Raw genomic sequence first — 25,617 nt, 5'->3', positions numbered from 1 at the left:
CTGCCTTCCGCTGGCCTGGCCGTGCTCAGTGCCCACATACCCATCCCTCCAGTGCGTCTGGGCTTCCTCCCTTTGCAGGCCTTTCTCCCACCCCTGGTCACCATCATAGGCCCCCTGGATCATGGCATCTCTTGATCCCCTGCTTCTCAAACCTTACATTTCCAGATCCCATGGTCTGCAAACAGCCTCCTGGCCACCTAACTTTGAGCACCTTGCTTCTACGTCTCCTGCTGTTCTGGACGCCCTCAGGTCCACATGTTCAGATGTGCCTCCCCTCTGGTCTCTGCTGGGTCTCACCCGCTGGATAGCTTTTCTGGGCTTCACTCCCTTCTTTGTCCAGTCAAAAGACCACAGCCCGTCCCTTCTCGGTCATGTTTCTCTTAGCACCTTCAGCTCCCTTGTCCCCTATCCTGCACACCCTCCTGATAACCTACTCTTGAGAGTTTTGACAGCTGCATCCCTGGCTTTTGTCTGTGCCCTGAGACACACCGATGGGTCTCCACTTCACCTGGGCCCAGAGGGAAATGCGTTTACACATCAGAGCAGCCATGTGATAGGCATTTTCATGTCATAGCTTCGAAGCTGTGCCCCTGAAGCCACTTACCCTATCATTGCCCAGTCTTACTTGCAGAAGAGGAAGAACTTGCCTCACCCCAAATAAAACAGAGGATGCCAGCTCAGTTCATCTCCATTCCCCTCCTACCCAATACCGATTGGCAGTGGTCTCTGTCACTCTGTTTAGACCTGCACCATCTAATTCAGCAACTAAGATCTGTCGAGCACTTGAAGTGGAGCTAGTCTGATTGGAGATGTGCTGTAAATATAAAGTACATACTAGAGCTTGATGTTTTAAGATGAAAACAAGAAGATAAAATAGCTCAGTGATTTTTGTATTGATTAGATGTTGACATAATACAATTTTGAAAATTTTAGTTTAATTTCATAATCTCATCTCTTTCTTTTGACCTTTTGCAATGTGACTACTAGAACATTTCAAAAGGCCCATGTGGCTTGCATTATGTTGCTGTGGGACAGCACTGAGTTGGGATATAGGCTGAGCCCCGGGAACAAAAAAAACTAAAAGTTTTGGCCTCAGAGATAGAAGGGTATTTCTCCTACCCGTGAGTCTGGAGTAAGTGGCAGCCCAAGGATGGGGAGTGATGAGGGACATTGACATCGTCAACTTACGGTTTCTGTATGCTCCTGTTGTCACCACTTCGAGCAAGCAGAAAAGGGAAGGAGAGTCCGGAGCACAGAGATGACCTGGATGTCCTGGTCACTTCCACTCACAGCTGCTAACCCAGAGTCAGCCCATGGCTTCTCTGAGCTCAGGGGAGGCTGGGGCATGTAGTCGGGCAGCCACGCATCCAGTTAAAACTTGGAGTGTTGCATTATTAACTGGAAGGAAAGGACACAGGACTGGGGGTTGGTGAGCAGTCTTTGCCACACCTCCTTTCCTGATGCCCTGCCATCTTGGAGGAGGAACAGTCCCTTCTGTCAAACTAGTAAAGTTGTACTTGTCACAGCTCCAGACTCTTCTCTGTCCTTTTGCTGGACTTGCTTCAGAATATGCCCCACTTTCAACTTAAAAATCAACATATTATAGTGATGCAGCCTCATCCATGTTTATAGCAGCTAAGCTATGGAACCCTCCTTCAATAAATGAATGGATAAAGAAACTGTGGTATATGTACACAATGGAATATTACTCAGTCCTAAAGAAGAATAAAATTATGGCATTTGCCAGTAAATGGATGGAGCTGGAGAATATCATGCTAAGTGAAATATGCCAATCCCCAAAAAACCAAAGGCCAAATGTTCTCTCTGATATGCGGATACTAATCCACAATAAGGAGTAGGGGAGAGAATAGAAGTTTGTTGAATTACACAAAGGGGAATGAAGGGAAGGGAGGGGGCATGGGAATAGGAAAGAGAGTAGAATGAATCGGACATAACTTTCCTATGTTCATATATGAACCCACCACCAGGGTAACTCCACATCATGTTCATCCACAAGAATGGGTAGTTAAACTCCATGTATGTATGATAAGTCAAAATACATTCCTCTGTCATGTATTACTAAAAAGAACAAATAAAAAATAAAAAGGAAGAAAATGTCCTCTTTCTTCTAATGTGATCAGGTTGCCCTCTCCACTGGCTCCTCCTTCTGAGCCCCTCTCATCTTAATTTGAAAACCCTCCCTCGGACAGCGAGATTGCCCACTGTTGTGCTAATCAGACACTGCCAAAACGAGCTACTTGACCCTTCATTCTCTTCTCCTTCACTTAGCTACCTGCTGCCATCTAAGGGCCACCCCCAATTCTCGGCTGGAAAGACTCTTGCTAATTTCCCCAGGGACTTCCTAATTGCCAAATCTCATGCAAAGTCCACAGTCTTTGTTTTATTTGACTTCAGTCTTCCTTAGATGTTCTGGTCTAACCATTGCTTCTCCATCTCTTCCCATGTTCTCTCCAAGGATCAAGTCTCCAGGATCTTAGACATGTTCCCCCTCTCCACTTGCTGGCCACCCAGCGCTGGATCCAAATTGTCATTACAGCCTCACCTTCGGATTCCCAGATCTGGGTCTAGGTTGGACCGTTTCCAGAGAGCCAGACCAGTAACTTTGTTACTAAACACTTAACAAATATATACCAAAATCATCATCTTTGCCCTTCTTCAAATACAGAAAAGAGCAGTCTCATCTCTGTCACCCTATATCCTTTATCCTGGTCAATGACACATTTAAACAGAAAGTGAATCCAGGAGCCCATCCCATCTGCACCCTCCCTCTGCAGGCTTATTGATTCTGACCCTCCTTGGCCTCACTGTCTTCTCCTAACATAGCACCCAGGCCAGTCTTCCTAGCTTACATTTCTACCCTCTCTCCAATATATCTTTAAGGGCGATAGGCCTAAAATGCAAGCCTTATGATGTCATGGCCTTTTGAAAGGCCCCCAGCTGTACCTCATTACCTTCAGGGTGTCACCCCCAATGCCTAGAGAGTCACACAAGGTCTTTCACGTTCCTTCAGCCTCCCCTGCTGGGCTCCAGCAGAGCCAGTCCCCCAGGCTTCCTCAAGCCTCAGGAGTCTGCACACTGGAACACTCTTTACATTTGGCTTCCGTGCCTTTCTGGCTGCCTCTTCTGTGAGGCTTAGTAGGTAGGATGCATTTGACCTATAGGAGTTGGATACCTGCTGAGGCCTCCCCTAAATCTTTCCCCACCCCCCACCCCCCTGAGAGTTTGTTTTCCTTTATTGGTGCTTCCTTAGGATTTTGTGACTCTGTCTATTGTCATACTTGCTTCATTGTACACCAAAGGTCTGGCTCCGTCCCCAGCCCCCAGGATGTCCTTGGGAACCAAGGCCCAGTCTTCTTTGCCTGTGTGATTTCCAAGAACATGAACACCTTGTCCACGGCTGAAGCACAATAGGATTTTATCACATCACTTACCATATTGGGTTGTTGCTCTTTGTTTATTGGGCCGTGTTCTCTCCTGGACACTTTGAAAGCAGAAACACGAGCTGTCTTTCTCTGTATATCTAGTTCTTGATTAAGATACAGGGTTAATAGGTATTGGGTAAACTAACAAATAGAGGGGCAATTGAGTGAATGAAAGCCTTTCCCTTCTCAGTGAGAAGGTTCAGGACTGAGTATGAGATGAACAGTAGGGACAATAAATGCTTTGGAGGATTTGGGGCCAGAGCAGCTCAGTGCTTGCCTGGGGTTAGGGTGCAAGGGGGGCATGAGCATGGGGTGCTATTTACATGGGATTGGATGTGGGTACAGAAGAGGCAGGAAGAAGGGATCACCCATACCAAAAAAGTGTGGGGGAGAGTGACATGCTATGCTCATGTTCAGCTAGTGGTCACAGAGTGGAATAGAATGAGCCTGGGAAAGCTCATTGGGGCCGACTGTGGAGGACCTGGTGGCCTGGTGGGCAGATCTGCAGTGGACAGAAGCTGTCATGGTGTGAGAGCCACTGAGGCAGGGGGAGGAAGGCAGGGGGAGGAAGGCAGGGGAAGGAAGGGCGACAGCGAGAACACAGTGTCCATGGGTGGAAGCAGATCAGGTCCCTTGGCAGTCCTCAGTGACCGAGCAGATGGAGTGGATGAAGGGATGGGGAGAGCCAGGACATGCTGTCAGGGATCCGCACGTGGGCAACTGCGCTGCCCACTGAGGCCGAGAAGTCACCAAGAGCCCCCATTTTTATGGAAAAAATAATGGGTTATATTTGGGACAAAAATCTGGAAGGACTTACAATAGGATCCTAGTAGCAGACAGAGTGGTGTGTGGATGAAAAATTGGGCCTAGAGATGGAGATTTTGGCATTTCATGTGCAGCTGATAGTTGAGCATAAGTTGTCTGAGAGAGAGAGCACACGGACAGAGGGCTGAGGACTGGGCCTGGAGTGTGGGATTTGGGGAGCACTCACAGGCTGAGATAGCAGAGGGAGGAGGGATGGGGAAGGAGCTGGGCATCTGAGAGCCCGGGTGCTGAATTCTCTCCAGCTCTTGGTATGGTCAGTCAAGCACTCTAATTTCAGCCATTCTGATGGTTTTGTAGTGCTATCTCATTCTAGATTTCATATGCGCTTCCCGGTGACCAGCCCTGTTGAGCACATTCCCCACAGGCTCATCTGCCACCCACCCGCATCACTTCTTTGTTAACGTGTCAATTCAAATGTTTTGCTCATTTTCAAAATTGGGTTGTTCTCTTATTATTGAGTCTTAGGAGTTCTTTGTGTATTCCGGAGACAAATCCTTGATTGAATGTGTTTAGTATATAATATTTTCTCCCAATTGGCAGCTTGTCTTTCCTTCTGGTAACAGTGTCTTTTGAATAATAGACATTTCTATTTTGGACGAAGCTCCATTTACTAGATTTTTGTTATAGTGCTTTGTTTTACTTCATAGGTTGATTTTGGTGTCATACTTCAGAAATCTTTGTTTAACTTAAGGTGATGACTATTTTCTTCTAGAAGTTTTATAGTGGTAAAGTTTTAAAGCGGGTCCTTAGGTTGGGCCCTCATCCAACACAAGGGGTGTCCTCTTAAGAAATTCCGACACAGACACACTTTTATACCTTTATGTCTATAGACCACTTGGTGTTCATTTTTGCATATGGTGTGAGATAGGGTTTAAAGTTCTCTTTTTCCCCTTTAGCATATGGATATCCAGTTGTTCCAGTACAACATGGTGAAAAGACCATTATTTTTCTACTGCAACTTTTTTCAAAATAAGTTTTTCATCTATGTATGGGTCAGGATAGTAATTTTGAGGGAAGGACTAGAAGTTGATATAGAATCCCTCAAAAGCCAAGGCAAGTTTGGCTAAACCATCTTTACAGCATGTGCTGTTACCAGGTTAGGTACCAGGCTCGGGGATAGAGAAAATTAAGGAGTGAAGGTTGAACACTAAACTGATGATGAAAACTCAGTGTGAGTGTCTTCTGTGGTAACACACAGTGGTGGTGCTTGCTCAGCCTTTGTGTTCTGGGAAGGCTTCCTGGAGGAGGTGTCTGAGCAAAAGCAAGCAGGGACTGAGTAGGGGGCAGTGAGGAGCTGGGGAGGGCCCCATGTTAGGGTAGCTGCTGCCATTAACTGAGACCAGGAATATGGCAGGAAGAACGGAGGGAAGGAGGGATGCTTGGGGCATGGTAGGGTTGAGATGCTCCTTAGACATGGAGACCTCACCAGATTGCTGGATGTGCAGAAAGCATCCCCATGAAGGTGGGCACAAAGGAGAGAGATCATTTTAGGAAGCTTCTGAGATCAAGGTAAGAAGAGGACTCTGCAGAGACCCTGGGAATTCATCACTATGTAAAGGACAGGCAGGACAAGAACGTATCTGCAAGAATGGCCAGAGAATTAGGAGGGCCTGGAAGGGTTGACTCATGGAAGCCAAGGAGGCTGAGGGTCTCAGGCAAGGAGTGCTCGGGCCTCTCAAGTGCTGATGAAGCACCAGCCAGGAGCAGTGCCCAGGCTCTGGACCCAGGCAGCCATTGAGAGCTGTGCCCTCTTGGGAAAATTGCTTAACCTGCCCATTTCTCATCTGATCTGGAGTAACCAATTGTAGGGTTGTGTGAGGTTAAATGAGATGATACATTTGATGTTCTTAGAGCAGCACCTGGAGGTACATAGAGATGGCAGCCAGCGATATCATTGCACCAAGAATCCACAGTGTCCACTGAGTTTGCACAAGTGGTTGTTGAGGTTGACTGTGCCGTTTGCCTGAGGGGGCGGGACAGAAGGCAGGGTGCAGTGGGTGGAGGAGTCCAGGGTGAGGTGAAGTCAGCAAACGTGGAGGGGCCATTTGACCAGCCTGGCTTGGGTTGAAGGGGAAGCCAGAAGCAGAGTCTACCTAGGGCCGATGTGGTCAGGGAGGGCTTTAGCCATGTACAGGCTCAGGGACATGCTTGTCTGGGAGATACTAAAGACAGAGGAGAGAAGGGAGGTGGGGTGAGATGTGGAGACCCCAGGCAGAGGAGGGAGGCCACGGGGAGCAGGGTCACCTGGAAGAGGAGCCCTTGTTCTCTGAGCCTGGGGGAAGGTTTGAGGGTGGGGAGTTCAGGTAGTGGCTCCAGAGTGGCCTCACTTTAACCAGTCTGTGGGCCAAGAATGAGGGGAGGGAGCTGGGCAGTGGTTAGAGGTGACAGGTCATGTTATAGGTTGAACTGTATCTGCCCCCCTCTCCAAATTCTTATTTGGAACTCGTAAACCCCCATCCATCCGAATGTGACTCTACTTGGAAATGGTGTCGTCATCGAGGTAGCAGTAAAGTGGGTCCTTAGGTTGGGCCCTCATCCAACACAAGGGGTGTCCTCTTAAGAAATTAGGACACAGACACAGACAGAGGGAGGAGTGAGAGGACAGGGCAAAGACGGCCATCCCGGCCAAGGAGGGAGGCTCCGGAGGAAACCAGCTCGGCCAAAGACAGAAGAACAGGTGAGTGGAAGAGGCTGGTGCAGATGAGTGGCAGGGCTGGGACTGTGTCTGGGGACCAGGAGCTGGAGAGGGAGCAGCCAGGGGTCAGCCGTGGAGCAAAGCTAACTGGCTCCCCAGGGCGCAACTCATCTCTTTTTCTTGTTAGCACAGGGCTGTAACAGGCTGAGCCCAACAGCCAGAGGCAGCGTTATGGGGACTGCCTATAAAGAACTCTCCAGTAAAACCTCTTGATTCCTCCCCTTGAAGAAGCAAGAGTTTTCTGAGTGCCTCTTCATGGTGAGCCTCCGGAGGAGCCCAGGGTTAAGGAGGCTGACTTCCCATCCAAGGGGTCACTCCCGGGCTGTTGAGGGACGGCAAGCCCCATTCCAGTTTGCACAGGTGAAGGGCGAACAGGAGGACAACCAGGGCCACAGAGGCACCCCCAGGTCCTCTCCCCTGTGGGCCCCATGAATAGAGGCCGCCCTCAGCCCTCACTTCTAGAGCTGACAGCACCACTAGGTGTCATAGGGGGCACCTGCTGTGGGGAATGGGAATGCAGGTGACCTCACACTGTTGGTTCACTCGGGAGCAATTCACCAAGAGCCACTGTGTGTCCAGAACTGCAGTTACCCAGAGGGTCAGTTGTGGTCCTCACCGTCAAGGAGTCCACTGTCTAGGGGGAAATAGAGAGGCAGACACAAGAACACCAGGGCAGAGGCACAGGGCCATAGGGAGTTCCAAGGACAGGGAGTTCATTTGGGATGGGGATCTGGGAAGACGGGAAGGAGGGATCACTCTGGGCTTACAAACCATAAGCAGCTGAGGACTCTCACAGAGACAAATGGAAAGGTCCCTCCGTGGCAGCGTCGGGGTGGCAGGGGCTCTCAGGAAATCCAGAGGAGGAGGCCTGGGGAGTTGTGGGGGGCTTCTGGAAAAGGTGAACCTGAGGGAAAGAGGCCTGCTGGAGAAAGGAGGTCAAGGGGCAGGGACAGCATCAACAAAGCTATGAAGAGGGAGGCTAGGCCAGTCCAGGTCTTTTCACGGGGCTCTGTCACTGTGCAGGTGGAAGGGGATGCTGCAGCCCCAAAGGTGGGTGGAAGCCAGGCTGTGCAGGGCCTGGGCACTTCTGGATGATAGATTGAGACCCCTTCTGGAGACTGTAATAAGGAGGCCCAGAGGCCTTTGAGCAGGTCAGTGGCAGACATCCCTCTCCTGGGTAGTCATGGCCACACTCAGGGCTGAGCTAGAGGGTGTGGCAGTAGGCAAAGCCAGGCCCTCTCCAGGGCTGGCACAGGCATGGGACTAGAGCAGCAGGGAAGCTTGGGGTGGGGATGGGCATAGTCAGCAGATCACCCTTTCATTGCCGTGAGGCTCAGGCCTCAGGGAGAACTGGGCAGAGACTACAGTGCTTGGGGCTTGTGGGGAGACTCAGTGGGAAGGCCACGACCCCTGGCTCCTAAGTATGGGAAGACATGCTGAGTCTACCTGGGTTGAGGGATCACTGTGCGCTGCATCCCCATGGCTGGAAAGGGGGGTCCCTGTGTGTGTGTGTGTGTGGCCATCTCAGCCCTGGCCCCTGCAGTCCCCACTTCCAGCCTCACTGTGACTGCTGGTCGACTTACGTGTACGCAGTCCCCAGGGCCAGAGGATGTGCTGGCTCATGTTGCTCCTCATTTGGCAGCAGCTGGGAACTCTGAACATCCTGGCCTCGCCGGGCGCCTCGCTGGGCAGCCAGGCCTGAGGGACACGGTGCAGGCCAGAAGCCTCCGCTGCACATTAAGTCTCGAACACGTGGCTCTCCCTCATCCATCTGGCCCCTCTCATGGGACTGCCAAAGAACAAGTGTGCTGTTTGGTAGTTGCCTGGTGGGGATATGTCCCTCTGATGTCCCAAGAGAGCCTGAGCCTCTACCTTGTCTTTGGTGTCCACAGCCCCAGAATCTGGTTCCTATTGTCATCCCAATTATCCTGATCCCAATATGTTTGATGCCAACCAACTACCCAGTGAGGCTTTTCCCAGCCAGAAATTAATCACTGTCTAGAACTAAAACCTTAATGAAAAATGGTGCCCAGAGTAGCATGGGAGTGGAGGGTGGGAGGATGGGATGTGGGACCTTAGCGCATTGGCTGGCACCTGCCAAGTGCCTGTGAGTGCAGAATCCCTGCTAAACCAACCTTGTGGGTGGGAAATAAGATGGGGGTGCAGAGGGGATCTCATGATCCCCTTTAATATAAGATTCTCACATTCCCTAATTGCCTGCCTGTTATCTCTGTCTCGAGTGTGCCCAGTGGTGCCGTGAGCTGGTTGTCCATTTACACACTGGTGGCAGTCCTGCTCCTCTGGGTTTGTGCTAACACATCAGCTTCATCAGTTCGGGCTTCCATAAGGAGGTCCCCTAGACTGAGTGGCTTCAACAGTAGAACTTCACTGCTCCACTGGTCTGGAGGTGGGGAAGTTCAAGATCAAGGTGCTAGCTCCTTGGGTTCCCTAGTAAGGATTCTCTTCCTGACAGAGGATGGCCGCCTTCTCACTGTGTCTTCACGTGGTAGAGAGAGTGAGCCTGTCTGCTGTCTTCTGAGAGAAGCACTAATCCTATGAGATGAGGGTCCCACCCCATGACCTCATTTAATCTCAGTTGCCTCCTAAAAACTTATTTCCAAGCATAGTCACTTTAAGAGTTAGGGATGCACCATGTATGTGGGAGAGACAAAGGCCATGGAATCAGTGGCACACAGCTTAAACGTGTCCTTTGCAAGAAGAGAACAGATGGAACCAATCAGCTCTGACACAGACCCTTCAATGAGTGCTACTTCCTTCAGTACAGCTTTAATTGTGCCTTTTGTGTAGCTATGATACAGGGACAAGTCCAGCATGACTCTGTAACTCCAACATCCAGGTCAAAATGTTCCTGAGTTCCCAGATTCAGAGTGTGTGGGCATTGTTAGTCAGCTTTCCACCACGGTGACAAAATACCTGAGATAAATCAACTTAAAGGAGGAAAGATGTATTTTGGCTCATGGTTTCGGAGGTTTCAGTCCATAGTCACTTGACTCTATCACTGTGGGGCTGTGGCAAGGCAGAAAATTATGGTGGGGAGCACATGGTGGAGCAAGCTGGTCCCTTCACGGTGGCCAGGAAGCAGGGAGGGGGGAGAGAGAAACAGCAACAGAGTCCTACTGTCCCTTTCAAGGACACATCCAAGGGACCTAACTTTCTTACCCACCTCCCAGTGGCTGAATAGATCAGAGACCAAGCTTCTACAAATGGGCGTTTGGGGAACACTTTAGATCCAAACCATGACAGGCATTTTTCTGAGAAATTATTTCATTACAACTGATTTGTTAAATAACTAGTAGGCTGATGTTTTAGTCAGCTTTTTCACTGTTGTGGCCAAAAGACATGATGCGAACAATTTTAAGGAGGAAAAGGTTGTTTTGGGGCTCATGGTTTCAGAAGTCTCAGTCCATAGATGGCCAACTCCATTTCTTAGGGCCCTAGTTAGGAAGGACATCAGGGTAGAAGAGTGAAGGAAAGCAGCTTAGGACATGGTACTGAGGAGCAGAGAGAAAGAGTTCTCCTTACTACAGACAAAATATAAACCCCAAAGGCATGCTCCCAATGACCCACCTCCCCCAGCCACTCTCTGCATGCCTATCGTGATCACCCAGTTAATCCCTATCAGGGGACCAATGCACTTAGATTAAGGCTCTTGGAACCCAATCATTTCACCTCTAAGCTTCCTTGCATTATCTCTCACACATCTAAACTATAACAGTTGTAGATGGAAAAGTTGGTAATATTGAGATCACATGGCCCAAAGGGAGGGATAGCTACTCTAATCTAAAGTCTGGCTGGGCATGGTGATACACAACTGTAATCCCAGCAGCTCTGGAGGCTGAGGTAGGAGAATCACAAGTTCAAAGCCAGCCTCAGCAATGATGAGGCACTAAGCAACTCAGTGAGACCCTGTCTCTAAATAAAATACAAAACAGGGCTGGGGATGTGGCTCAGTGGTTGAGTGCCCCTGAGTTCAATCCCTGGTACCCCCACCCCCAAAATAATAAAACCTCATGTAAGTGGGGTGAGGGAAATAGGGAAATTACCTGGGGATATTTTTGGAGGCCCAGGCTCCAGCCTGTCACTGTTGGCGTCTCAGAGTTGATTTGCCTTGGAGACACTTCCTTCACAGTGCCTACAAGTCTCCTGGGTCCTGCCTCTGCACCCTGCCTTCAACTCGTGTCCCTGGAGAACAGGTCTTCATGAGGAGGAAGGTCCAAAGTCAAGCCAGCCTGAGTTCACCTTCTCCTCTCCTGCTCTCCAGCTTCAAGATGGTGGACTCAATCATTCATCTCCATGTGGAGATAAACACCCATCTTGCAGAGTTGTTTCAGAGATTGAGAGAGACTGTACCTACTAAGCACTTACCCCAGGGTTGTCATTGAATAATATAAAGGTGATGTGTTGTGGGCCTGGGGTCTCTTGCCCATGATTCATGCTTGGTGACATTACAAGTTCCTGACATTCCAGATGCTCTAAATGTTTTCTTTGTATTTTTAACCACAAAACCTTTTCCCCCACATCAAGTCTTATGTGGAACCTTGGAATCTATAACCAGTGGATATGAAGATGTATTGGTTGAAACTGGCCTGGGGCTAGATGCCCTCAGTCAGCCTTCTGTCCATCTCTAGGAGCCCCAGGGCTCCACCAAGGAACACTATTTGAGGAGCGCTCCTCTATTTCCTCTTTTCTTCCAGTCCTAAAGTTGGCATCCTGGTGTAGCAGTGTAATTGTTTCAGTTCTGCATCCCAAGGAACCATCTTATCTGGTCTTGCTCCTTGAGGTTACCTTGCCCAAATTCTTCAGTCACACATTCACAGTCCTCTGGTCACTCCTGCACGGGGCCCATCACCTCAGGTTCGCATGGACTTTGCTAGTCAATTTATAGAGGCCCCATATATGGCCACCCTAAGTAATTTAGATTTAACTTTTATTATTCAAAGGGGTTATGATATAAATATATCAACAAATCATAAAAAGTGTTTTGTAATATTCTGTAGTCTCCTTTTTCATTTGTGAAATGGTGGAAGTAAGTCTGGGAGCAATATACAGAAAAGACAGCACGGCCTGGGTCTCTCTGCCGTCGTAGTCACAGAGATTCAGGGGCCGTGTGTTAGAGAAGTCTGTTCAGCTTGATTCCCCCTGTTTCCTTCCACCTCTCAAAGATAAGTTGGACATTGATTTTTTTTCTATAATGGCTTTCTTGTGATATATATCACATGTCATATAATTCGTTCATTTAAAGTATACAATTCAGTGTACTTTTTACTGTATTTGCAGGGATACAGCAACTATCACCATAATCAATTTTAGAACGTTTTCATCACCCCAAAAGAAATATTCTACTCAGTAACAGTCACTCTCCCTTTTTCCACAAATCTCCTAATCCTAGGCAACCAGTAATCTACTTTCTGTCTCTATGGATTCGCGTAGTCTAGACATTTCATAAAAATAGAACCGCTCAATATGTGGACTTTCATGTCTGACTTCTTTTACTAGTATAATGTTTCTAGGTTCATCCATGTCCTAGCATGAGCCAGCACATTGTCCCTTTTTATTGTTGAATTATATTCTAGTGCAGAGAAAACCAAATTTTCTTGTCTATCACTTGATGGACATTTAATTTGTTTCCACTTTTTGGCACTCAGGAATAATGCAGCTATAAATGTTGCATACAAGTTTTTGTGTGCGGATCTTCGATTTTGTAACTTTCCCTATCAAGAGAATGAGGATCTCAGTAGCTGTATTTAGTGAGTACCTACTATGTTCAAGATACTGTGTTGAGCACATACTATCTCATATTATTATTTTTTATTATTAGTTGTTCAAAACATTACAAAGCTCTTGACATATCATATTTCATACATTTGATTCAAGCAGATTATGAACTCCCATTTTTACCCCGTATACATATTGCAGATTCACATCGGTTACACATCCACTTTGGTGTGGGTTTTTTCCAAGGGGGAAAACTGAGGTCCCAAAGCTAATAATATGCAGTGAAACTAGGATTTGAACCCAGTTTTCTATGGTTCCATAACAGTAGCCTTTCACACTGCTTCCAGAAGTTGGGCAGCTATTGGTACTTCACCACTCCAGTCACCCACACTGAATGTCACTCTGATAAAGTCCATCTGATGGGCTGCTTACCTTCACTATTTTAATTGTGCCCTCATTCCAGCCCTGTGAGGTTGTCCTACTGTTACTAATGTTGAGAGAAGACAAGAAGTTCCTAGAGGCTCCATAGCTCCCTTGAGTGACATGGCTCAGGACATCAGAGCCTGGGGTGGCAGCATTCAGCAGTATCCTGCAGCTGCTCCTTGTTCCCATAGTTCTACCTTGCAAATCTAGCCTCCTCTAGTCTTCACCCTCCCCAGGAAGCATTTCTCATATGCCAAGAATTCCATTTTCAAAGGACAGCACATACGAATGCCTGTGTAAGCACTTGTAGACATATGAGAGCCAAGGACCTCATTGTGCCTGAACCCAGGGAAGGGACCTCATACAGTTGGGACCCCTGGTGGCCAGCCTTGGCATTGCAGGACTCCCTGGTGCACATCTGCATCAGAATTCACTCCTACAGGTGTCTGCAAACCAACACCCTAAAGTGCATAGAGAACTTCCTTGGGAGGTAGTTCTGAGAATGTCAAGGTGGAAAGAGATTTGTGGAGCTGCCTGGAACAGGAAGATGGCAGTTGAAGGGAGGCTGTAGAAGGAGGAGGGATAACGGTCATGGGTAGTGTATCAACTGTCTCCATGTGGTTGCCTGCCCACAGCTGCTATCTTGGACGACCCCATGGAATGCAGCAGAGGGGAGCGGCTCTCCATCACCCTGGCCAAGAACCGCATCAACCGCGCTCCTGAGAGGCTGGGCAAGGCCAAGGTCGAAGTGGACATCTTTGAGCTTCTCAGAGACAGCGAGTACGAGACTGCAGAAACCAGTACGTAGAATGGACAGGGCCGGCAGAGGACGAGCTGGTGGTGTGAGCTGCACCTGTTGCCAGGACTCTGATGTAGATATACCCAGGGGTGGGAGAGAAACCAGCACCTGGAGGTCCTATGGGGTTCTCGGCCTGCATGAGATTCCCAGGTTTTGTTGGAAATCTTGTGTAGAATAGAACTGAGACAGAATACAAATTCATTCGTCTTCCCGTTCATTCATTCCTTCATATACTGATTCATTCAGCCACTGGAAATTTTGTGCACATATCCTTAAATGAAATCTTGTGTATGATTGAGAAAGAAGAAGTAGAGCCCTCCCATGGGAGCTCAGCCACTGCTTGTTGGGTCACTTGTCTTGCTTTCATGTGCTGAGGGCAGTGTTGTAGAAAACTGGGACTTCTTCATCTATAAAATGGAAATTCTAGGCTCTTCTTTGCAAATGTTGCAAGTTATTGTGAGATTTAAACTACTTAACATATGAGAAAATCCTCTGAATTGCAGTGTTGTACAGGCATACACAGTAGGTCACTAAAGTCACATATCAGGTGCCCCTACTATGTGATGAACACTACTTTTAATTCTCACAATAGCTTGAGAGTTAAGTGTTATTCATCCTTTGGGGGAAAAACCATGGAGTTGAAAGATATTGAATAGTTTGCCTGATGACAGAACTAATGAGTAGATTCCGCAAACCCAGTGCGTGACCCACTACGCCTCCACTGTGATGCTCTGGCACCTTGCAGCGGTTACCTTGGTGACTACATAGGATTAGACCCAAGTAAGTGGGCCAGTGTCTTGAAGCTAAGCTGAAAATGAACAGTTCCAGTGCAGAAGGAAGGTACAGGGCTGTGTTAATCAATCCTCTGTTACTGTAGTAAAGTATTTGAGATAATCAACTTAAAAAGAGAAAAAGGTTATTTTGCTCTACAGTTTTGAAAGTTTCAGTTCATGATTGATTGGACCTGTTACTTTGGGCCTGTGGAGAGGCAGAACATCATGGTGGGAACACCTGGTGAAGCTAAGTTGCTCACCTCCTGGTAAGTCCTTGTTTCCTCCTTTTTCAACACATATGAACCTTTAACAACACCCAATGGAAAAACAAACAAATGAAACAAACAATAATTTGCTTGAGTATTTATGTCAGGCATCTGGTCTTCCATATGAGCCATGCTCTAACCTGGCCTGCTGTTGTTGCAAGAAAAGAAACACATCCTCACTGCCCGAGAAGAGCAGTGGGATATTGTAAAGAGGGAGGTGGGCAGTGGCTCCAGGACCCACCAGCCTCTCTCTCATATTTTCACAACTTTTTAATGCTTTCAAGCTATTGGATCCAGACTCTTCCATCTCTGCTAGATTGGTTTCTCTGGCTTATCCATCATGTACTGTCCCATAATGGCAGTCCCACCCAATTTTGCTCTTTGTTCGTTCCTTCAGGAACTTTCATTGAGCAGTTGCTCTATTTATGGCATGATTGGAGACATCATGCTCTGGGAACAGTGTGGAAACAAGACAGACCTGGTCCCTGCACCCGGGGGGGATTGCAGTCTCTCTTTGGAGTGCACATCAGTGGCAACCTCCCCTCAGGGCCTCTTCCTCTGGATCCCCAAGGTAGAGCATAGCATCTGTTTAGCTCATCTTGTCATGTGACCAGTGTCACAAGTTACAGGTGTTGCACAGATTGCCTACTGATGACCCTTGGGGACTGCGTCTGTGCCTCATCTGGTAGCTGTGATGGAAGGTGGTTCATACTGTAGAGAACAGGGCCAATGAGTCCAGCAGCATCTATGGGCACAGATTGCTCCAGAAGAGGGTGTGGTGGAACAAGTACCGAAATAGTCCATCATTTATTCATTCAGTCAGTCAGTTGATGAGTATTTAGCGAGTGCCTGTTACTCTTTAATCTAGACAATGAGGACTCAGCAGGGAACAGATGAAAGTCCCTAGTTGTCAAGGAGGCTAATTTCTAGTAGAATGAAAGAAGATTCTGATTTCCCAAGATCATTCAAATGAAATTGGAAACACCAGCAATGACTTCTTAAGGCTCTGTTAGTCCAGTCTGCAGGGTTTCTTTGTCCAGGTCTCAGACAGGCGTCCAGATTTCTGTTGCCCATAGTTTGAAAAACAACCTGCTCACTTCTTTCCTTTGGTTCCTCTGGGCTTCCCTAGCGGGACCCGGAGCACAGATTTACCTGTGGTGAATGGTGTCATTAGCAGATGGAAATTTCCCCTCCTGATGACCCTTGCAGGCTGTCTTCCTAAAGTCGATACATCTAAAATATTAAGCCAGGTGAATCAGGGGAACAAAGGAAATTGATACTTTTATTCCATGTTACAGGGCTCTGGGTATCTTTTGAGTGGCCTTCTTGTAGGCACCCAGTATTTTATTAGCAAGTGGTTCTTGGTTAAGCTTTTACATCTCGGTGTGTTTAAGGTGTGATTAGCATTTGTTAGAAAAGAGGGCTTCTGGATCTTTCTACCCCCAAGGCCTTTATCTGATGCAGATCGCACCCTCCCATAGGTTGCACACACCACCCAGGTACCTCATGGGAAGATGCCGGCCTGGCTTTTTCCCTCCCAAAGAGAGGGGGGTCTTGGTGCTGCTGGCGAAAGCAGGATGGGGCAGGACTGGATGTCAGTGGGAATAGGGTGGGAAGGAAGGAACAAGGGGAAGGACCTCCAGGGAGGGAGGCCAGCAGCTCTGTGATCCCTACTTTGGGGAGCCTGCGTGGTATAAAGGTGAGGATCATGGATTTTGGGAACTGGATTGACCAGGATTAATCCTGTCTCTGCTGTTGATCAGCTGTGCGGTGTTGGCAGGCTGTTTAACCATTTGGTGCCTCAGTTTCCGCACGTGTCAACAAGGGTGCTGGTTACATCGCCTCATGGATTCCATCGTGGGGTGCTTGCCATGGTGCACATGGCAGGAATTCAGTAAGTGGTAGCCATGGCTTTTCTTGTTGGCCTTGTCCTCTCCTGTCACAGTTGAGCAGGCTTCTTCCAGGCTGTCACGTGGACCCCCTCTCTGTTTCAAAGTTGGGCCTCACCCAGGAGCAGCAGTATCTCCAGGGCTCCTCTCAGGTGGCATGCTTCATGTTGGCCCCATTGTAATTGGATATTCCCCTTCTCTTTCCAGTTTTCTGGGCTTGATGCATCTGACAGCTTTGAGCCTTTGGAAGTTGGGGTGGGTCACTCATGCTAGCTGATGCTCAATGTCACAGGCTGTTTTCCCTGAGCTAGTGGCCTGCGGCTAATTTGGATTGTTTATTTTAAAATTTATGAGTTCTCTGGGGCCCTGGGAAACTGCCTCAGCCCCATACCTATCACCCTGTGGCCAGGGAATCTGCTTCAAGGAGAACAAAGAGACCCTGGTGAGGATGTTTTTGGTTGTGGGAGGTGGAGGCTCTGATTGAAGTTGAGGCTGTAGCAATCCAGCAGGGTACAGCTGTACCCGGCTCTCAGTAATAGGTGGGTTTCTAAAAGCTCCGTACACACCATACTTAATGAATCACTTTGGGGGTGGGAGAGTCATTCCAGGGAAGCCATGGTTATTTCGAGAATCAAAGATGATCAAGTATAAAGATGCTGGAGTCTGGCGGTCACCACTCTCATCTGATAGTTGAACATGAGACTTGGAAATAGGAAGTATCATGCAGGGCGTTAATTAATAGCCAACCTGGAAACTGGAAAGATAGAGGAGTCGAGAATCAACCCCTGTTCTATCTGGTTCAAACAGACAGATTTTCATACAGTGGGCTGAGTTCAAGTGAGGGTCACTTGTAAAACTTCCTCAGTCCACATGGGATCCCCCCATCTCTGCCCTTTCACCATTATTGCCTCCAGCTTCTAGATGTCTGACTTTCCAATTCCCTCCACACCGCCCACAGATCTGAAATAAAAGGATGGACAAGACCCCTTAGGTCTTCTTCCCCCCCACCCCAGCCGCCCTTCCTCTTCCCTTCACTGTCTTGTCTCCATCATAGCCTTTCTTTTGCAGGGAGCTCCGGGGAGGCATCGCCCTCCTGTTCCACAGATCATTCTGTCTCCTGCGGGGCTCATGTATTAGAGCTTAACTAAGCGCCACCCCTTTACCACCCAGATGCCCCGAGGCACTGTCTCTGCTGCTGCCATAAATGTTTTGAGGTTTAATTTACTGCAGAGCTAGAAGCAGGGGCCTCCCTACCAACCCCTGGCCTTTGCCTCTGTTGGTCTCTGAGGCCATGCGTGCCACCAGCTGTCCAAGCTGTCTCCCCTTGAAACCCAGAAGCACACTGGTTAGTGGGGTCTCGTGCTACTGCAGTGCACGTAGCATGGGGCATGGTGGGTGCTCTTCTGGCTCTGAGGAGCTGTGCTCCTCTTGCAAGGCCCCTGAGCTTCTCCAAGTTTCCATGGGCATAATTTCCAGTGATTCGGAGCTGCCTCTACTAAGTGGGTGTTAACGTCCCTCCCTCAGTTCGGTAGAATAAATCAAAGTCAGAGCAAAGCAAAAGAGTAAGAAGCTGGAAGATAAAGACATACAAATAATGGCGAGTCATTCAACAAACATTCCCCTTGCTCCCCGTCTCTGAGTTACCTGTGTCACATACACATTATAAAGATTCAGAGCTGCATAAAATTATAACAATGTTGGAAATCATCTGCTCCAAGCCCTTTGCTTTTACAGATGGAGAAACTGAGGTTCATGATCTTTCCCAGGAAGAAGTTAAGACCTGCACATCTGCAAAGTGACATCATCCTGAGGATGTGTGGGTGGGGAGTGGCTCAGAGACGGCATTGGGAAGTCAGAGCTAGGACACAGGCCAGAGGTCAGGTGAGGCCTCAGGAGCAGACCTTAGAATGCCCAATAGGTAACAAGAGGGGAGGAAGGCAGCTAGGGACATGGTGTAGTAAGTAGCATGAGCTGAGGCTTGAACCAGGACAAAACAGGGTCCATTGGGACAGGGTGGCAGATTGGCATGGCTGTGCAGGAGAGTTTATGCAGGGGCAGAGGTGGCAGAGGGCCAGGTAGACTGGTGCTCACACTTGGGGCTGGAGCGGATGTACCAGGATTCTAAGCGCTGGCTCTGCCCACACCTTGGGCTTCTGTCTTAGGCCCCCACATCCTCATGGGAGAATAATCAGAATTCTCCCCAAAATGGGCATAATGTTCTCACTTCATGGAGTCACTGTGAGGATGAAATGAGAGATGCTTCAAGGACTCAGAGCAGCTCCTGGCGTGGGCTGAGCTCTCGGTGAGCATCTCCGGCTCCCGCCAACTGTAGGAGAATCGGCACTGCAGCTCCGCCCTCTCGGGTCATTCTGAGGACTTCAGGTGGGATAGTGTGCCTGCCAGCCGGGTGCTTGGCGCTTGGGAAACTCCAGTAAATGGTGTTGTTCCTCTTGCAATGGTTGGAACCAGACTGGGGTCCTGCACATGTGCCGCTAGTGAGGGAAGCGATGGCGGTTTCGAGTCCTCTGATGTTTCCCTTAGGGAACTCTGACACTCTGTAGTGGAGCAGGATGGTATAGACCTGGGACACCCACCTTTACACACACCCCTTCCTTGGCTTGAGAACAGCACGTCCAATCTATCTAGCCCACTGTCCAACATGGAGAGTTCAGTAAGGAAGGCGTTCATGAGAACGGATTGAGGTGACTGTTGGCCTTGCCCTGGGATGATCATGGCTTATCTGTATGTTCTGTGTGTGGCCTAAACAGGCACAAAGAGGGACCTCTTCCCACAGCCGCTGGGACTCTCAGGCTCTGGCACAGTGAAGTGTCTCGAAGCCTCGTGAAGCTAGGATTGTCTTCATGCCCCATAAAGCTCCATAAAGCTGCCCCCACCTACTCCTGGGCTCAGAGGGTGGCCGAGTGCTCATCAAGTGCTGCCCTCATTGAGGGGACTCAGAAGCTGGAGGGACTCAGAGGTCCCTAGGGTCAGCCCCTCTGGGCAATCTGCGCCAGAGCCACCCTTTCCCTCTGCTGTCGGGGAGGGACCAGTGAAGTCTCTGGGGAGAGCTGAGTTCCCATGAGTGCTCCTGTCCAGCCCCGGTTTCTGAGGGGAGTTAGTTTCCAGGCCAGGTCTGGCATTTGGAGGGGAAGAAGTCCCCCCACCGGCTGCCACTCTGCATCCCAGTCCTTTATTCCAGCAGCTGCTCTAACAGTTGCTTCTGACTCCTCTGCTGGCTGGAAAACTTAGTTGCCATGGCAGTGCCACTCATATCTCCATGTTCCTTCTCTTCTCCTCTCCCCAGGAGGCAGAGGTAAAGCTGTTTCCCTTCCCTGCTCTCCCTCCCTAAACTGCTCAGAGTCCTCACTCAGACGCCCTGGCCTATGGAGTCAGGGCCCAGGGAGCTCTACAGCTGCAGCCCTTTTTAGAAGGTCCCCATTTCTGCTGAGCAGGGCATCCTTCAGAGGGACAAAAACCACTTGTGTGATCCCAGCAAATCCCCAGGCCATGGCTGCTAGAAGATCAGAGTTCAATTTCATTCAACTCATTTTGGATCATTTCAATTCAGTTGAGCAAATGTCTGGTAAGCAATTCCTTTTTGCCAGGACTAAATAGATTGACCTCTGCCCTCAACCAGCTTATAATCCATCCAGGGAAATGGACACATGGACATGGGTGTGAGGAGCTCCGAAGACAGGCATAGGTCCTCAAACCCCTGACCCAATGCATTTAGAATCCAGAATCTAAGACACTGGCATGGTCATATTGTGCTCAGGCCATATGTTAAAGAACATCTCCAGTGACATGCCAAGCCCAAACAAATGCATGCTTGTATTCTTTTATTCACACTTTGTACAAGTTGAGTACCCTTATCTGAGATGCTTGGAGCCAAAAGTGTTTCCAATTTCAGTTTAAAAAAAAAAAATTAAATATTCACTGCATAGACTTTACTTGTTGAGCATCCCTAATCTGAAAATGCGAAATACGAAATCCTAAATGTTTTGAGCATCATGTCAGTGCTTAAAAAGGTTCAGATTTCAGAGCCTTTCAGATTTTGGATTAGGAATGCTTAACCAGTAGATAGCTATACATCTGTCTATTTAGATCAGATTTTGCCACTAAATGAGTTTGATGAAAAACATCCCATCTCAGAGCCTTATGGATTATGGACTTCGGCAAGAATTTATTTTTAGGAGAAACTTCCTTCTGTTGAGAGCCAACATCATGAGCCTGCTTGGGGCAGAACTTGGCTCGGAATTTAGAAAGCAGGGGAAATTTCCCTGTCTCCGAAAGGCAGCTGACTCAGATGTAGGGAAGGACAGATGCCTTAGGCAAGATCCCAGCTGGGTGTTAGAGGAGCAGTAGGAGTTTGCCAGGAGAGGGCCAGAGACAGTGTAGACCACGGTAGACTAAGGATGCTAATGGACCCTTCCCAGAAAATTGTTTTAAAGTGGACAAAATAGTGAATGGTTCAGATGACCATGGAAACTAATTGTACAGAAATGCAGTTAAAATATTTTAATAGTCATATATTAACACCTGTGCTTCTTTATTAATGTATTCAATAGCTAAGCCCAGCATTGAGTGTAACTTCTAGGGTAATTTTGAAGTAGTAATGAATATAAATGACATTTCAAGATATCTACAGCTCTGTAATGTGATACAAAAACACTGGTGATTTCTGTTGGTGACCAAGTCACAGACACTGTTACTAGACCATGGTTTGCTGCCTACCTTCAAAATGGAAGAAAATTCTACCTTTCAGCTGGGGTTAGAGGAAAGAGTGATGTGATCCCCCCCACAATATTCAGACTCCTGACTTCTCCCTCAGGTCCAGGCAGCAAGTTAGGAATCCCTGGTCTCATCAGAGATAACCACTCGGGGACAGATAAGGAAGCAGATAGAACATTCTAGGCAAGCTGGCATGGGAAGTGGCACCGTGAGAGAAAGGGCCAGAAAAGCAGGGTCACAGGAAGACCAGACTCACTTGAATTTTCCTCGTCATCAGGAGGAATTCTTTTTATTATTATGCCATTTTCCTTATAAGACATTATAAAAGGAGTGCATGTCCATATTGGAAAGCAAAGGAAGTAAAACAGGAAGAAAGTCACTCAGCGTCCCAGCAGCCAAGGCAGTGTCCATCACTGATCTCCATGGGAGCCTGTGCTGAAGGAACAGGGCCCTGGAGCCTGGGGGTCAGCAGCTGAATCTTCACCCTGCTCTTTCCATCTTGTTTTTGTGTCTATGAAGAAAGGTACAGTAATAGTACCTCTTTACCAGGTTGTGTTAGAACTCAATAGGTAAAAGTTCCTGTAACATGCTTTGAATGGGCCACAATTAGCACTCAATAAACATTGGTTTTCATCACATCTTGTTCCAGTCATTCCTTGTGCATAACTATCCCCTGAATTTGCCAAGTTGGAGCCCTCAGATAGATGGACATATAATTTTATTTCCTGCTTCCTTCTCTTAATAATATTACATAAATATTTTTAATGCTATTATAAACTGCTCATAAGCATTTTAAATTCCTAAATAATATTCCATTTCCGTGTATGACCCACACTTTATATAACGATTCCCTTATGATTAGACATTTAGTTTCTTTATTTATGGAAAGCGTTGAGCGGGCTTCAGTGTGGTGGACAGTGATTTATTGGACACATAATTCCGCGTCAGGCCCTGTGCTCAGTATGGAGGGTACCAGGGTAAATAAGACAAGCTTTCTGACTTAGAGGAACATGCAGATCGTTGCTTTATTATTATAATTTGCCTCACAGTTTGGAGAAAGGATTGGAAATGAAGAATGCTGGAGACAGGGATTCCCTTTGGAAGACAGGTGGCCAAAGGAACTGACCAGACACAATAGCAGTTGTGTAGGAAGGAGAGGGTGCCAGATGTGAGCATGTCAGAAGGGCAGATTTGGCCCCCGACTCAGTAGTGAGTGAATAGATTTAGCAAGGAAGGGTCAAGGGTGGGCCTGGCTTTGACCTTGAGGAGCTAAGGGGAGAAAAATTGAGTGGTTAAGAGCCTGGGCTTTGGTGCCTGATGGATCTCCAAGGTCAAATACAGTTCTACCATATATTATCCACATCCATTTGAACAAGTTACTTGCATTTTCTAAGCCTCAGTTTTTCTGTCTGTAAAGTGGGGACAAGGTGAATCTTCCTCATAAAAGTATAAGATCAAATTCTTCATAATATAAGCCAGGCTCAGTGGCACATACCTGTAATCCCAGCAGCTCAGGAGGCAGGAGGTTCGAAAGTTCAAACCCAGCCTCAGCAAAAATGAGGCACTAAGTAACTCAGTGAGACCCTGTGTCTAAGTAAAATATAAAACAGGGCTGGGGATGTGGCTCAGTGGTTAAGTGTCCTGAGTTCAATTACTGGCAGCTACCCCCCACCATATACATATATATATATACATACATATATATACATATATATATACATATATATACATATATATATACATATATGTATACATATATGTATATATATATGTATATGACATGATTTATCAGGAACAATGAGAAGGGTTGTAAGGAACCATTCTAAGCACTTTGTATGTATTAACTCACTTTAATCCTTACAATGTGCCCGTGAGAGAGGTGATGTTAGTATCCTAGTTCTAGAGGTAAGCAAATAGGCCCAGGGAGATTTAATAACTTGCTCAAGTTTTCATAACCAGTAAGTGCCAGTCCTGAGACTCAGACTCAGACAGCCTCGCAACAGAGTTCACACGCATGATGACCTTGCCACCGGTGGCCTTGTTGAGTGTGAGATGCTAGAAAGAAGGCCCTGAGGTCACATCCAGCGGGTGCTTGGAACTTGATTGTGTAACCAGGCCATAGGTTAGAATATATGATCATCTGGGCAGAGAGGAGGCAAGGGCAGCCTTCAGATAGAGGGCGGCCCAGGCAAAACCTAAATTTAGCAGATGGGAGAAGGAAGAGGAGTCAGCAGAGGAAACCATGCTCAGACAACTGGGTGAGCGTGAGGACTGGAGGGAGTCGTGAAATTCCAGCGAACAGTGTGCTCGGCAACAGCAGATGCTGCACAAAGAGACCTGGACGAGGACCAGTGACTGGTCATGGTGACCTTGGAGAAAGCGGATTCTAAGGACAAGGTGGGCTGTAAGGGATTGATAAGAGCTGGGTGACAGAGTGGCTGCAGGGAGTCCTGCAGATGAAGTAGGTGGCTGTGAGAGGGCAGGATGAACCCTGGACAGGGTCCAGAGGCTGAAACCCAAATGCTGGATTTGACTTTGATCAGGTGTGTGACCTAATGGGAGTCACTTTGTCCCTCAAGGATAGTAGTTCCTATTGGTAAAGAGGAGGTAAGAGTCCTAGAGGGGAGACCCTCATAGGGATAGATGGGGTGACAAACTGAAAGCACCTATCAAGCCAGTTAAGAGTTAGGCAGGCTGCAATCACTCGATGTCACTTGCAAGAAAATAGCTTAAACCTAGAAGAGGCTGTCAGGGCTGAGGCCTGGTCCTCACTTCCTCTGCCCCTGGGATGGTTCTGACACTTAGAGCTGATGAGTCCCCCTCAGGTGTCCTCTGCATGCAGACTCGGGGTTGGCTGAGATTTGGGAGGTTGTGGGGTCCCTGCTGGAGCTGCAGCTAAGCCAAGAGGAGGCCTGGAAGATGTGAAGTTGGTGTGGTCAATTGCCACTCTGGGATTTGACCCCACCATCTGCCTTGCTGCCTGGGTGCCATTCCAATGATTGCTTGGCCGTGTTGGCCAGTGGTTAGGACTCTCACTCAGGAGAAAGAACATCCGGGGGGCAGGTGTGGCTTTGCAGCTGTCTCAAGAAGCAGCTTCCTGGCCCAGAAATGGCTGCCTTACTCCTAATGTGAAGTGGGGGAAAGTATTTGTGAAATGAAGCTTTGGGCTTTGCAGACAAGGATGTCCCGTCATGCATGGGGAACTTTGAGGCGTATTCTGACAGCAGAGTCTCGGTTCTGATGTCAAGTGCCTAGACAGAGAATGAGCTCTTGTCCTCTCTCTTCACGTTTCCCCCACTTTTCTCCTGTCCTTCCTTTCTTGGTCTCTAACATTTTAATGTTCTAGATCCTTCCTTCCTCTTCTGACCATTCCCACCCATTCATGCTTTCATTGGACAAATGTATACTGGGCACCTACTGTCTAGAAAATGTAGACACTGAAGAAATGAGAAGCGGCAGTTTAGAAATAAGCATGGCTCTGTTCCTGCAAGGGGTTTGAAATCTAGTGAAAGGAGTCTGGCGCCTGCTCCTGGGGCCCAACTGGAAGCAATAAACCAAAGTAGACACAATTGCAAGTGTCTTAGAATACAGGCACAAAATGGGGACCTTGGAAGCCCCAGGCCTGGTTAGTTCCACCTAAATAACCTAGGAAGGACTTAGGAGAAGGTGGCATTTGAGTTGACATTTGACAGATGACTGCCCAGAGTCCAGGAGGGAAGGGCACCTTCCCAGCGGAGGCAGGGCGAGGTCACAGGTCTGCTGGTGGGTCAGGACAGTGGCTGACGTGCTAGGGGAGGAGGTGAACAGAGGAGCCCTTGACAGTGGGGCCCCCTCTGCCTTTCATTCTCTTTTGGTTCCTCCTATTGAACCTGCTTTCTTGTTGTCTGTCTGCATCAATCCTGCCACCTTTGTTCCCTGTATTCCCGCCCTTCTTCCTCCTCCACTCTGGGTAACTGGAGGTGTGACCACTCTGGGAGCTGGGCCCTCCACCTCTGCGGCACATGCCCGGGCTGCCTCCACCCCACTGCAGACCAGGC

The 25,617-nt window shown here is 48.2% G+C and overlaps 1 protein-coding gene across 2 annotated transcripts in view; it reads left to right on the top strand.

Annotated features, from left to right (window-relative positions):
- The window catches only part of Grik4 (glutamate ionotropic receptor kainate type subunit 4), a 408,987-nt gene that overhangs the window by 230,896 nt on the left and 152,474 nt on the right, over positions 1–25,617 (top strand). For both annotated transcript variants that reach the window (XM_046438798.2, XM_058577098.1), the window contains one exon: positions 13,758–13,922. In XM_046438798.2, the coding sequence (XP_046294754.2) occupies positions 13,758–13,922 (165 nt within the window). The remainder of the gene's footprint in view (positions 1–13,757; positions 13,923–25,617) is intronic.

This window comes from Marmota monax, unplaced genomic scaffold (genome assembly GCF_021218885.2).
Source record: "Marmota monax isolate L192 unplaced genomic scaffold, Marmota_monax_Labrador192_F-V1.1 WCK01_AAM20220418_F8-fsc00081, whole genome shotgun sequence".
NCBI lineage: Eukaryota > Metazoa > Chordata > Mammalia > Rodentia > Sciuridae > Marmota > Marmota monax.
This window is presented reverse-complemented; position numbering and strand designations above follow the sequence as displayed.